Source organism: Dendrobates tinctorius, unplaced genomic scaffold, assembly GCF_039654945.1.
Source record: "Dendrobates tinctorius isolate UK_male_01 unplaced genomic scaffold, ASM3965494v1 ptg000157l, whole genome shotgun sequence".
NCBI classification, from domain to species: Eukaryota; Metazoa; Chordata; class Amphibia; order Anura; family Dendrobatidae; genus Dendrobates; species Dendrobates tinctorius.
Window position 1 is genome coordinate 5,206,754 of NW_027361824.1, and position 17,104 is coordinate 5,223,857.

The 17,104-nt window shown below is 52.6% G+C and overlaps 1 protein-coding gene across 4 annotated transcripts in view; it reads left to right on the forward strand.

The window, feature by feature from the left end:
• The window catches only part of PDE2A (phosphodiesterase 2A), an 806,220-nt gene that overhangs the window by 760,958 nt on the left and 28,158 nt on the right, over positions 1 to 17,104 (forward strand). For all 4 annotated transcript variants that reach the window (XR_012220656.1, XM_073548493.1, XM_073548490.1 and 1 more), the window contains 3 exons: positions 632 to 744; positions 880 to 918; positions 16,901 to 17,007. Coding sequence is in view for 3 of the 4 variants with exons in the window: in XM_073548493.1 (XP_073404594.1) it covers positions 632 to 744; positions 880 to 918; positions 16,901 to 17,007 (259 nt within the window). In the remaining variant the exon portion in view is untranslated. The remainder of the gene's footprint in view (positions 1 to 631; positions 745 to 879; positions 919 to 16,900; positions 17,008 to 17,104) is intronic.

The following is a 17,104-nucleotide window of genomic DNA, read 5'->3' on the forward strand; positions in this document are numbered from 1 at the left end:
CAGCTCTGGGGTATAATACAGGATGTAACTCAGGATCAGTAATGTAATGTATGTACACAGTGACTGCACCAGCAGAATAGTGAGTGCAGCTCTGGGGTATAATACAGGATGTAACTCAGGATCAGTAATGTAATGTATGTACACAGTGACTGCACCAGCAGAATAGTGAGTGCAGCTCTGGGGTATAATACAGGATGTAACTCAGGATCAGTAATGTAATGTATGTACACAGTGACTGCACCAGCAGAATAGTGAGTGCAGCTCTGGGGTATAATACAGGATGTAACTCAGGATCAGTAATGTAATGTATGTACACAGTGACTGCACCAGCAGAATAGTGAGTGCAGCTCTGGGGTAAAATACAGGATGTAACTCAGGATCAGTAATGTAATGTATGTACACAGTGACTGCACCAGCAGAATAGTGAGTGCAGCTCTGGGGTATAATACAGGATGTAACTCAGGATCAGTAATGTAATGTATGCACATGATAGTGTTCAGAGCATGTATTGAGGACGCAGCCTGTATTGCCAGTTACATGTAGAGATAACATTACACTGCGGCCCCCGGTAGACGAGGAGACCCCATTTAATCTCCCCCACTTTGTTCATTGATATCTATGTGTATTGCAGATGGTTATGATCCCAAAAACAAGCACCACCACGACCTCCTGCTCTGCCTCCTCATGACCTCATGTGACCTCTCTGATCAAACCAAAGGCTGGAAAACCACCAGAAAGATTGCTGTGAGTGTCCGCTCCGGAAATCCTCTGTGCTGCTGCGGCTTGCGCTCCTTCCACCACTGTCTTATTAGTGGTTAGAATTTACTAGAATTTGTATGAAATGGACGGAAAATGTAATCAGATATTCTGTGGTTTCAGGAGCTGATTTACAAAGAATTCTTCTCTCAGGGAGACCTGGTGAGTGACTCCACGAGCACGGCACATACACGTCCTCCACCACATGTACGGCACATACACGTCCTCCACCACATGTACGGCACATACACGACCTCCACCACATGTACGGCACATACACGTCCTCCACCACATGTACGGCACATACACGTCCTCCACCACATGTACGGCACATACACGTCCTCCACCACATGTACGGCACATACACGTCCTCCACCACATGTACGGCACATACACGACCTCCACCACATGTACGGCACATACACGACCTCCATCACATGTGCGGCACATACACGACCTCCACCACGTGTACGGCACATACACGACCTCCACCACATGTACGGCACATGCACGACCTCCACCACATGTACGGCACATACACGACCTCCACCACATGTACGGCACATACACGACCTCCACCACATGTACGGCACATACACGTCCTCCACCACATGTACGGCACATGCACGACCTCCACCACATGTACGGCACATACACGACCTCCACCACATGTACGGCACATACACGACCTCCACCACATCCACGGCACATACACGACCTCCACCACACGTACGGCACATACACGACCTCCACTATATGTACGGCACATACACTACCTCCTCTATATGTACGGCACATACACGACCTCCACCACATGTACGGCACATACACGACCTCCACCACATGTACGGCACATACACGACCTCCACCACATCCACGGCACATACACGACCTCCACCACATGTACGGCACATACACGACCTCCACCATATGTACGGCACATACACGACCTCCTCTATATGTACGGCACATACACGACCTCCACATCATGTACGGCACATACACGACCTCCACCACATCCATGGCACATACACGACCTCCACCACATGTACGGCACATACACGACCTCCACCACATGTACGGCACATACCAACCTCCTCTATACAGTGGGGAAAAAAGTATTTAGTCAGTCAGCAATAGTGCAAGTTCCACCACTTAAAAAGATGAGAGGCGTCTGTAATTTACATCATAGGTAGACCTCAACTATGGGAGACAAACTGAGAAAAAAAAACCCAGAAAATCACATTGTCTGTTTTGTTTTCATTTTATTTGCATATTATGGTGGAAAATAAGTATTTGGTCAGAAACAAGCAATCAAGATTTCTGGCTCTCACAGACCTGTAACTTCTTCTTTAAGAGTCTCCTCTTTCCTCCACTCATTACCTGTAGTAATGGCACCTGTTTAAACTTGTTATCAGTATAAAAAGACACCTGTGCACACCCTCAAACAGTCTGACTCCAAACTCCACTATGGTGAAGACCAAAGAGCTGTCAAAGGACACCAGAAACAAAATTGTAGCCCTGCACCAGGCTGGGAAGACTGAATCTGCAATAGCCAACCAGCTTGGAGTGAAGAAATCAACTGTGGGAGCAATAATTAGAAAATGGAAGACATACAAGACCACTGATAATCTCCCTCGATCTGGTGCTCCACGCAAAATCCCACCCCGTGGGGTCAGAATGATCACAAGAACGGTGAGCAAAAATCCCAGAACCACGCGGGGGGACCTAGTGAATGAACTGCAGAGAGCTGGGACCAATGTAACAAGGCCTACCATAAGTAACACACTACGCCACCATGGACTCAGATCCTGCAGTGCCAGACGTGTCCCACTGCTTAAGCCTGTACATGTCCGGGCCCGTCTGAAGTTTGCTAGAGAGCATTTGGATGATCCAGAGGAGTTTTGGGAGAATGTCCTATGGTCTGATGAAACCAAACTGGAACTGTTTGGTAGAAACACAACTTGTCGTGTTTGTAGGAAAAAGAATACTGAGTTGCATCCATCAAACACCATACCTACTGTAAAGCATGGTGGTGGAAACATCATGCTTTGGGGCTGTTTCTCTGCAAAGGGGCCAGGACGACTGATCCGGGTACATGAAAGAATGAATGGGGCCATGTATCGTGAGATTTTGAGTGCAAACCTCCTTCCATCAGCAAGGGCATTGAAGATGAAACGTGGCTGGGTCTTTCAACATGACAATGATCCAAAGCACACCGCCAGGGCAACGAAGGAGTGGCTTCGTAAGAAGCATTTCAAGGTCCTGGAGTGGCCTAGCCAGTCTCCAGATCTCAACCCTATAGAAAACCTTTGGAGGGAGTTGAAAGTCCGTGTTGCCAAGCGAAAAGCCAAAAACATCACTGCTCTAGAGGAGATCTGCATGGAGGAATGGGCCAACATACCAACAACAGTGTGTGGCAACCTTGTGAAGACTTACAGAAAACGTTTGACCTCTGTCATTGCCAACAAAGGATATATCACAAAGTATTGAGATGAAATTTTGTTTCTGACCAAATACTTATTTTCCACCATAATATGCAAATACAATGAAAACAAAACAGACAATGTGATTTTCTGGATTTTTTTTTCTCAGTTTGTCTCCCATAGTTGCTACCTATGATGTAAATTACAGACGCCTCTCATCTTTTTAAGTGGTGGAACTTGCACTATTGCTGGCTGACTAAATACTTTTTTTCCCTACTGTATGTACGGCACATACACGACCTCCACCACATGTACGGCACATACACGACCTCCACCACATGTACGGCACATACACGACCTCCACCACATGTGTGGCACATACCAACCTCCACCACATGTACGGCACATACACGACCTCCACCACATCCACGGCACATACACGACCTCCACCATATGTACGTCACATACACGACCTCCACCACATCCACGGCACATACACGACCTCCACCATATGTACGGCACATACACGACCACCACCACATGTACGGCACATACACGACCTCCACCACATGTGCGGCACATACCAACCTCCACCACATGTACGGCACATACACGACCTCCACCACATCCACGGCACATACACGACCTCCACCATATGTACGTCACATACACGACCTCCACCACATCCACGGCACATACACGACCTCCACCATATGTACGGCACATACACGACCTCCACCACATGTACGGCACATACACGACCTCCACCACATCCACGGCACATACACGACCTCCACCATATGTACGGCACATACACGACCTCCACCACATCCACGGAACATACACGACCTCCACCACATGTACGCCACATACGCGACCTCCACCACATCCACGGCACATACACGACCTCCACCACATGTACGGCACATACACGACCTCCACCACATCCACGGCACATACACGACCTCCACCATATGTACGGCACATACACGACCTCCACCAAATGTGCGGCACATACACGACCTCCACCATATGTGCGGCACATACACGACCTCCACCATATGTGCGGCACATACACGACCTCCACCACATGTATGGCACATACACGACCTCCACCACATGTACGGCACATACACGACCTCCACCACATGTACGGCACATACACGACCTCCACCACATGTACGGCACATACACGACCTCCACCACATGTACGGCACATACACGACCTCCACCACATGTACGGCACATACCAACCTCCTCTATATGTACGGCACATACACGACCTCCACCACATGTACGGCACATACACTACCTCTTCTATATGTACGGCACATACACGACCTCCACCACATGTACGGCACATACACGACCTCCACCACATGTACGGCACATACACGACCTCCACCACATGTACGGCACATACACGACCTCCACCATATGTACGGCACATACACGACCTCCTCTATATGTACGGCACATACACGACCTCCACCACATGTACGGCACATACACGACCTCCACCACATGTACGGCACATACACGACCTCCACCACATGTACGGCACATACACGACCTCCACCACATGTACGGCACATACACAACCTCCACCACATGTACGGCACATACACGACCTCCACCACATCCACGGCACATACACGACCTCCACCACATGTACGGCACATACACGACCTCCACCATATGTACGGCACATACACGACCTCCTCTATATGTACGGCACATACACGACCTCCACCACATGTACGGCACATACACGACCTCCACATCATGTACGGAACATACACGACCTCCACCACATCCATGGCACATACACGACCTCCACCACATGTACGGCACATACACGACCTCCACCACATGTACGGCACATACACGACCTCCACCACATGTGCGGCACATACCAACCTCCACCACATGTACGGCACATACACGACCTCCACCACATCCACGGCACATACACGACCTCCACCATATGTGCGGCACATACACGACCTCCACCACATCCACGGCACATACATGACCTCCACCATATGTACGGCACATACACGACCTCCACCACATGTACGGCACATACACGACCTCCACCACATCCACGGCACATACACGACCTCCACCATATGTACGGCACATACACGACCTCCACCACATCCACGGAACATACACGACCTCCACCACATGTACGCCACATACGCGACCTCCACCACATGTACGCCACATACGCGACATCCACCACATGTACGGCACATACACGACCTCCACCACATGTACGGCACATACACGACCTCCACCACGTCCACGGCACATACACGACATCCACCATATGTACGGCACATACACGACCTCCACCACATGTGTGACACATACACGACCTCCACCATATGTATGGCAAATACACGACCTCCACCACATGTACGGCACATACACGACCTCCACCACATCCACGGCACATACATGACCTCCACCATATGTACGGCACATACACGACCTCCACCACATGTGTGACACATACACGACCTCCACCATATGTATGGCACATACACGACCTCCACCACATGTACGGCACATACACGACCTCCACCACATGCACGGCACATACACGACCTCCACCATATGTACGGCACATACACGACCTCCACCACATCCACGGAACATACACGACCTCCACCACATGTACGCCACATACACGACCTCCACCACATCCACGGCACATACACGACCTCCACCACATGTACGGCACATACACGAACTCCACCACATCCACTGGACATACACGACCTCCACCATATGTACGGCACATACACGACCTCCACCGTATGTGCGGCACATACACGACCTCCACCATATGTGCGGCACATACACGACCTCCACCACATGTACGGCACATACACGACCTCCACCACATGTACGGCACATACACGACCTCCACCATATGTACGGCACATACACGACCTCCACCACATGTACGGCACATACCAAACTCCTCTATATGTACGGCACATACACGACCTCCACCACATGTACGGCACATACACGACCTCCACCACATGTAAGGCACATACACGACCTCCTCTATATGTACGGCACATACACGACCTCCACCACATGTACGGCACATACACGACCTCCACCACATGTACGGCACATACACGACCTCCACCACATGTACGGCACATACACGACCTCCACCACATGTACGGCACATACACGACCTCCACATCATGTACGGAACATACACGACCTCCACCACATCCATGGCACATACACGACCTCCACCACATGTATGGCACATACACGACCTCCACCACATGTACGGCACATACCAACCTCCTCTATATGTACAGCACATACACGACCTCCACCACATGTACGGCACATACACGACCTCCACCACATGTGCGGCACATACCAACCTCCACCACATGTACGGCACATACACGACCTCCACCACATCCACGGCACATACACGACCTCCACCATATGTGCGGCACATACACGACCTCCACCACATCCACGGCACATACATGACCTCCACCATATGTACGGCACATACACGACCTCCACCACATGTACGGCACATACACGACCTCCACCACATCCACGGCACATACACGACCTCCACCATATGTACGGCACATACACGACCTCCACCACATCCACGGAACATACACGACCTCCACGACATGTACGCCACATACGCGACCTCCACCACATGTACGCCACATACGCGACATCCACCACATCCACGGCACATACACGACCTCCACCACATGTACGGCACATACACGACCTCCACCACATCCACGGCACATACACGACCTCCACCATATGTACGGCACATACACGACCTCCACCACATGTACGGCACATACACGACCTCCACCACATGTACGCCACATACGCGACATCCACCACATCCACGGCACATACACGACCTCCACCACATGTACGGCACATACACGACCTCCACCACATCCACGGCACATACACGACCTCCACCATATGTATGGCACATACACGACCTCCACCACATGTACGGCACATACACGACCTCCACCACATCCACGGCACATACATGACCTCCACCATATGTACGGCACATACACGACCTCCACCACATGTGTGACACATACACGACCTCCACCATATGTATGGCACATACACGACCTCCACCACATGTACGGCACATACACGACCTCCACCACATGCACGGCACATACACGACCTCCACCATATGTACGGCACATACACGACCTCCACCACATCCACGAAACATACACGACCTCCACCACATGTACGCCACATACGCGACCTCCACCACATCCACGGCATATACACGACCTCCACCACATGTACGGCACATACACGAACTCCACCACATCCACGGGACATACACGACCTCCACCATATGTACGGCACATACACGCCCTCCACCGTATATGCGGCACATACACGACCTCCACCATATGTGCGGCACATACACGACCTCCACCACATGTACGGCACATACACGACCTCCACCACATGTACGGCACATACACGACCTCCACCATATGTACGGCACATACACGACCTCCACCACATGTACGGCACATACCAACCTCCTCTATATGTACGGCACATACACGACCTCCACCACATGTACGGCACATACACGACCTCCACCACATGTAAGGCACATACACGATCTCCTCTATATGTACGGCACATACACGACCTCCACCACATGTACGGCACATACACGACCTCCACCACATGTACGGCACATACACGACCTCCACCACATGTACGGCACATACACGACCTCCACCACATGTACGGCACATACACGACCTCCACCACATCCACTGCACATACATGACCTCCACCATATGTACGGCACATACACGACCTCCACCACATGTGTGACACATACACGACCTCCACCACATGTACGCCACATACGCGACCTCCACCACATGTACGCCACATACACGACCTCCACCACATGTACGGCACATACACGACCTCCACATCATGTACGGAACATACACGACCTCCACCACATCCATGGCACATACACGACCTCCACCACATGTACGGCACATACACGACCTCCACCACATGTACGGCACATACCAACCTCCTCTATATGTACAGCACATACACGACCTCCACCACATGTACGGCACATACACGACCTCCACCACATGTGCGGCACATACCAACCTCCACCACATGTACGGCACATACACGACCTCCACCACATCCACGGCACATACACGACCTCCACCATATGTGCGGCACATACACGACCTCCACCACATCCACGGCACATACATGACCTCCACCATATGTACGGCACATACACGACCTCCACCACATGTACGGCACATACACGACCTCCACCACATCCACGGCACATACACGACCTCCACCATATGTACGGCACATACACGACCTCCACCACATCCACGGAACATACACGACCTCCACGACATGTACGCCACATACGCGACCTCCACCACATGTACGCCACATACGCGACATCCACCACATCCACGGCACATACACGACCTCCACCACATGTACGGCACATACACGACCTCCACCACATCCACGGCACATACACGACCTCCACCATATGTACGGCACATACACGACCTCCACCACATGTACGGCACATACACGACCTCCACCACATGTACGCCACATACGGGACATCCACCACATCCACGGCACATACACGACCTCCACCACATGTACGGCACATACACGACCTCCACCATATGTATGGCACATACACGACCTCCACCACATGTACGGCACATACACGACCTCCACCACATCCACGGCACATACATGACCTCCACCATATGTACGGCACATACACGACCTCCACCACATGTGTGACACATACACGACCTCCACCATATGTATGGCACATACACGACCTCCACCACATGTACGGCACATACACGACCTCCACCACATGCACGGCACATACACGACCTCCACCATATGTACGGCACATACACGACCTCCACCACATCCACGAAACATACACGACCTCCACCACATGTACGCCACATACGCGACCTCCACCACATCCACGGCATATACACGACCTCCACCACATGTACGGCACATACACGAACTCCACCACATCCACGGGACATACACGACCTCCACCATATGTACGGCACATACACGCCCTCCACCGTATATGCGGCACATACACGACCTCCACCATATGTGCGGCACATACACGACCTCCACCACATGTACGGCACATACACGACCTCCACCACATGTACGGCACATACACGACCTCCACCATATGTACGGCACATACACGACCTCCACCACATGTACGGCACATACCAACCTCCTCTATATGTACGGCACATACACGACCTCCACCACATGTACGGCACATACACGACCTCCACCACATGTAAGGCACATACACGATCTCCTCTATATGTACGGCACATACACGACCTCCACCACATGTACGGCACATACACGACCTCCACCACATGTACGGCACATACACGACCTCCACCACATGTACGGCACATACACGACCTCCACCACATGTACGGCACATACACGACCTCCACCACATCCACTGCACATACATGACCTCCACCATATGTACGGCACATACACGACCTCCACCACATGTGTGACACATACACGACCTCCACCACATGTACGCCACATACGCGACCTCCACCACATGTACGCCACATACGCGACATCCACCACATCCACGGCACATACACGACCTCCACCACATGTACGGCACATACACGACCTCCACCACATCCACGGCACATACACGACCTCCACCATATGTACGGCACATACACGACCTCCACCACATGTGTGACACATACACGACCTCCACCATATGTATGGCACATACACGACCTCCACCACATGTACGGCACATACACGACCTCCACCACATCCACGGCACATACATGACCTCCACCATATGTACGGCACATACACGACCTCCACCACATGTGTGACACATACACGACCTCCACCATATGTATGGCACATACACGACCTCCACCACATGTACGGCACATACACGACCTCCACCACATGCACGGCACATACACGACCTCCACCATATGTACGGCACATACACGACCTCCACCACATCCACGAAACATACACGACCTCCACCACATGTACGCCACATACGCGACCTCCACCACATCCACGGCACATACACGACCTCCACCACATGTACGGCACATACACGAACTCCACCACATCCACGGGACATACACGACCTCCACCATATGTACGGCACATACACGACCTCCACCGTATGTGCGGCACATACACGACCTCCACCATATGTGCGGCACATACACGACCTCCACCACATGTACGGCACATACACGACCTCCACCACATGTACGGCACATACACGACCTCCACCATATGTACGGCACATACACGACCTCCACCACATGTACGGCACATACCAACCTCCTCTATATGTACGGCACATACACGACCTCCACCACATGTACGGCACATACACGACCTCCACCACATGTAAGGCACATACACGACCTCCTCTATATGTACGGCACATACACGACCTCCACCACATGTACGGCACATACACGACCTCCACCACATGTACGGCACATACACGACCTCCACCACATGTACGGCACATACACGACCTCCACCACATCCACTGCACATACACGACCTCCACCACATGTAAGGCACATACACGACCTCCACCATATGTACGGCACATACACGACCTCCTCTATATGTACGGCACATACACGACCTCCACCACATGTACGGCACATACACGACCTCCACCACATGTACGGCACATACACGACCTCCTCCACATGTACGGCACATACACGACCTCCACCACATCCACGGCACATACACGACCTCCACCACATGTACGGCACATACACGACCTCCACCATATGTACGGCACATACACAACCTCCTCTATATGTACGGCACATACACGACCTCCACCACATGTACGGCACATACACGACCTCCACATCATGTACGGCACATACACGACCTCCACCACATCCATGGCACATACACGACCTCCACCACATGTACGGCACATACACGACCTCCACCACATGTACGGCACATACCAACCTCCTCTATATGTACGGCACATACACGACCTCCACCACATGTACGGCACATACATGACCTCAACCACATGTGCGGCACATACCAACCTCCACCACATGTATGGCACATACACGACCTCCACCACATCCAATGCACATACACGACCTCCACCATATGTACGGCACATACACGACCTCCACCACATCCACGGCACATACACGACCTCCACCACATGTATGGCACATACACGACCTCCACCACATGTATGGCACATACACGACCTCCACCACATGTACGGCACATACACGACCTCCACCACATGTACGGCACATACACGACCTCCCCCACATGTACGGCACATACACGACCTCCACCACATGAAAGGCACATACACGACCTCCACCACATGCACGGCACATACACGACCTGCACCACATGTACGGCACATACGTGACCTCCACCACATGTACAGCACATACACGACCTCCACCACATGTACGGCACATACACGACCTCCACCACATGTACGGCACATACACGTCCTCCACCACATGTGCGGCACATACACATCCTCCACCACATGTAAGGCACATACACGTCCTCCACAACATGTACGGCACATACACGACCTCCACCACATGTACAGCACATACACGTCCTCCACCACATGTACGGCACATACACGTCCTCCACCACATGTACGGCACATACACGACCTCCACCACATGTACGGCACATACACGACCTCCACCACATGTACGGCACATACACGACCTCCACCACATGTACGGCACATACACGACCTTCACCACATGTACGGCACATACACGACCTTCACCACATGTACAGCACATACACGACCTCCACCACATGTACGGCACATACACGACCTCCACCACATGTACGGCACATACACGTCCTCCACCACATGTGCGGCACATACACATCCTCCACCACATGTAAGGCACATACACGTCCTCCACAACATGTACGGCACATACACGACCTCCACCACATGTACAGCACATACACATCCTCCACCACATGTACGGCACATACACTTCCTCCACCACATGTACGGCACATACACGTCCTCCACCACATGTAAGGCACATACATGTCCTCCACAACATGTACGGCACATACACGACCTCCACCACATGTGCGGCACATACACGACCTTAACCACATGTATGGCACATACGTGACCTCCACCACATGTACGGCACGTACACGTCCTCCACCACATGCACGGCACATACACGACCTCCACCATATGTGCGGCACATACACGTCCTCCACCACATGTGTGACACATACACGACCTCCACATGTACGGCACATACACGACCTCCAACACATGTACGGCACATACGAGACCTCCACCACATGCGCGGCACATACACGACCTCCACCATATGTGCGGCACATACACGTCCTCCACCACATCTGTGACACATACACGACCTCCACCATATGTGCGGCACATACACGACCTCCACCACATGTACGGCACATACACGACCTCCACCACATGTACGGCACATACACGACCTCCACCACATGTACGGCACATACACGACCTCCACCACATCCACTGCACATACACGACCTCCACCACATGTACGGCACATACACGACCTCCACCATATGTACGGCACATACACGACCTCCTCTATATGTACGGCACATACACGACCTCCACCACATGTACGGTACATACACGACCTCCACCACATGTACGGCACATACACGACCTCCACCACATGTACGGCACATACACGACCTCCACCACATGTACGGCACATACACGACCTCCACCACATCCACGGCACATACACGACCTCCACCACATGTACGGCACATACACGACCTCCACCATATGTACGGCACATACACGACCTCCTCTATATGTACGGCACATACACGACCTCCACCACATGTACGGCACATACACGACCTCCACATCATGTACGGCACATACACGACCTCCACCACATCCATGGCACATACACGACCTCCACATGTACGGCACATACACGACCTCCACCACATGTACGGCACATACCAACCTCCTCTATATGTACGGCACATACACGACCTCCACCACATGTACGGCACATACACGACCTCCACCACATGTGCGGCACATACCAACCTCCACCACATGTACGGCACATACACGACCTCCACCACATCCACGGCACATACACAACCTCCACCATATGTACGGCACATACACGACCTCCACCACATCCACGGCACATACACGACCTCCACCATATGTACGGCACATACACGACCTCCACCACATGTACGGCACATACACGACCTCCACCACATGTACGGCACATACGCGACCTCCACCACATGTACGGCACATACGCGACCTCCACCACATGTACGGCACATACGCGACCTCCACCACATGTATGGCACATACACGTCCTCCACCACATGTACGGCACATACACGTCCTCCACCACATGTACGGCACATACACGTCCTCCACCACATGTACGGCACATACACGACCTCCACCACATGTACGGCACATACACGACCTCCACCACATGTACGGCACATACACGACCTCCACCACATGTACGGCACATACACGACCTCCACCACATGTACGGCACATACACGACCTCCACCACATGTACGGCACATACACGACCTCCACCACATGCACGGCACATACACGACCTTCACCACATGTACGGCACATACGTGACCTCCACCACATGTACAGCACATACACGACCTCCACCACATGTACGGCACATACACGACCTCCACCACATGTACGGCACATATACGTCCTCCACCACATGTGCGGCACATACACATCCTCCACCACATGTAAGGCACATACACGTCCTCCACAACATGTACGGCACATACACGACCTCCACCACATGTACAGCACATACACGTCCTCCACCACATGTACGGCACATACACGTCCTCCACCACATGTACGGCACATACACGTCCTCCACCACATGTGCGGCACATACACGTCCTCCACCACATGTAAGGCACATACACGTTCTCCACAACATGTACTGCACATACACGACCTCCACCACATGTGCGGCACATACACGACCTTCACCACATGTACGGCACATACGTGACCTCCACCACATGTACGGCACGTACACGTCCTCCACCACATGCGCGGCACATACACGACCTCCACCATATGTGCGGCACATACACGTCCTCCACCACATGTGTGACACATACACGACCTCCACATGTACGGCACATACACGACCTCCACCACATGCACGGCACATACACGACCTCCACCATATGTGCGGCACATACACGTCCTCCACCACATGTACGGGACATGCACACCTCCGCCACATGTACTGCACACCTCCACCACATGCACGGCACATACATAACCTCCACCACATGTGCGGCTCATACATGACCTCCACCATATGTACGGCACATACACGTCCTCCACCACATGTACGGCACATACACGACCTCCACCACATGTGCGGCAGATACACGACCTTCACCACATGTACGGCACATACGTGACCTCCACCACGTGTACGGGACATGCATATCTCCACCACATGCACGGCACATACATAACCTCCACCACATGTGCGGCACATACACGTCCTCCACCACATGTACTGCAAACTTCCACCACATGTACGGCACATACGCGACCTCCACCTATGTGCGGCACATACATGACCTCCACCACATGTACGGCACATACACTACCTCCACCACATGTACGGCACGTACACGACCTCCACCACATGTACGGCACATACCAACCTCCTCTATATGTACGGCACATACCAACCTCCTCTATATGTACGGCACATACCAACCTCCTCTATATGTACGGCACATACACGACCTCCACCACATGTGCGGCACATACCAACCTCCTCTATATGTACGGCACATATGCGACCTCCGCCACATGTACGGCACATACACGACCTCCACCACATCCACGGCACATACACGACCTCCACCATATGTACGGCACATACACGACCTCCACCACATCCACGGCACATACACGACCTCCACCATATGTACGGCACATACACGACCTCCACCACATGTACGGCACATACACGACCTCCACCACATCCACGGCACATACACTACCTCCACCATATGTACGGCACATACACGACCTCCACCACATCCACGGCACATACACGACCTCCACCATATGTACGGCACATACACGACCTCCACCACATGTACGGCACATACGCGACCTCCACCACATGTACGGCACATACACGACCTCCACCACATCAACGGCACATACACAACCTCCACCATATGTACGGCACATACATGACCTCCACCACATGTCATAAACGACCTCCACCACATGTGCGGCACATACACGACCTCCACCACATGCATGGCACATACACGACCTCCACCACATGTGTGACACATATACGACCTCCACCACATGTACGGCACATACACGACCTCCACCACATGTACGGCACATACACGTCCTCCACCACATGTACGGCACATACACGACCTCCACCACATGCACGGCACATGCACGGCACATACACGACCTCCACCATATGTGCGGCACATACACGTCCTCCACCACATGTGTGACACATACACGACCTCCACCACATGTACGGTACATACACGTCCTCCACCACATGTACGGCACATACACGTCCTCCACCACATGTACAGCACATACACGACCTCCACCACATGTACGGCACATACACGTCCTCCACCACATGTAGTGCAAACCTCCACCACATGTACGGCACATATGCGACCTCCACCATATGTGCGACACATACATGACCTCCACCACATGTACGGCACATACACGACCTCCACCACATGTACGGCACATACACGACCTCCACCATATGTGCGGCACGTACACGACCTCCACCAAATGTACAGCACGTACACGACCTTCACCACATGTGCGGCACGTACACGACCTCCACCACATGTACAGCACGTACACGTCCTCCACCACATGTACGGCACATACGCAACCTCCACCACATGTACGGCACATACACGTCCTCCACCACATGTACGACACATACACGTCCTCCACCACATGTACGGCACATACACGACCTCCTCCTCATGTGCGGCACGTACACGACCTCCACCACATGTACTGCAAACCTCCACCACATGTACGGCACATACGCGACCTCCACCACATGTACGGCACATACACGACCTCCACCACATGTACTGCAAACCTCCACCACATGTACGGCACGTACACGACCTCCACCACATGTGCGGCACGTACACGACCTCCACCACATGTACAGCATGTACACGTCCTCCACCACATGTACTGCAAACCTCCACCACATGTACGGCCATACGCGACCTCCACCACATGTACGGCACATACACGTCCTCCACCACATGTATGGCACATACACGACCTCCACCTGCATCCAATGTACGGACAGCTGCTGCCCTCGGTCCTCACCTCTATCTAGACTTGTCACGTCTTTACTTTGTTCCTCCTGCAGGAGAAAGCCATGGGGAACCGGCCGAGTGAGATGATGGACCGGGAGAAGGCGTACATCCCCGAACTACAGATCAGCTTCATGGAGCACATCGCCATGCCCATCTACAAGTGAGCATCGCAACCACAGCATGAGGATGGCCCAGAGTAGTGGGAAGACCCCCAACAAGGGTGTAGGGGATTACCAGGATCAAGGACGTAGTTTGGG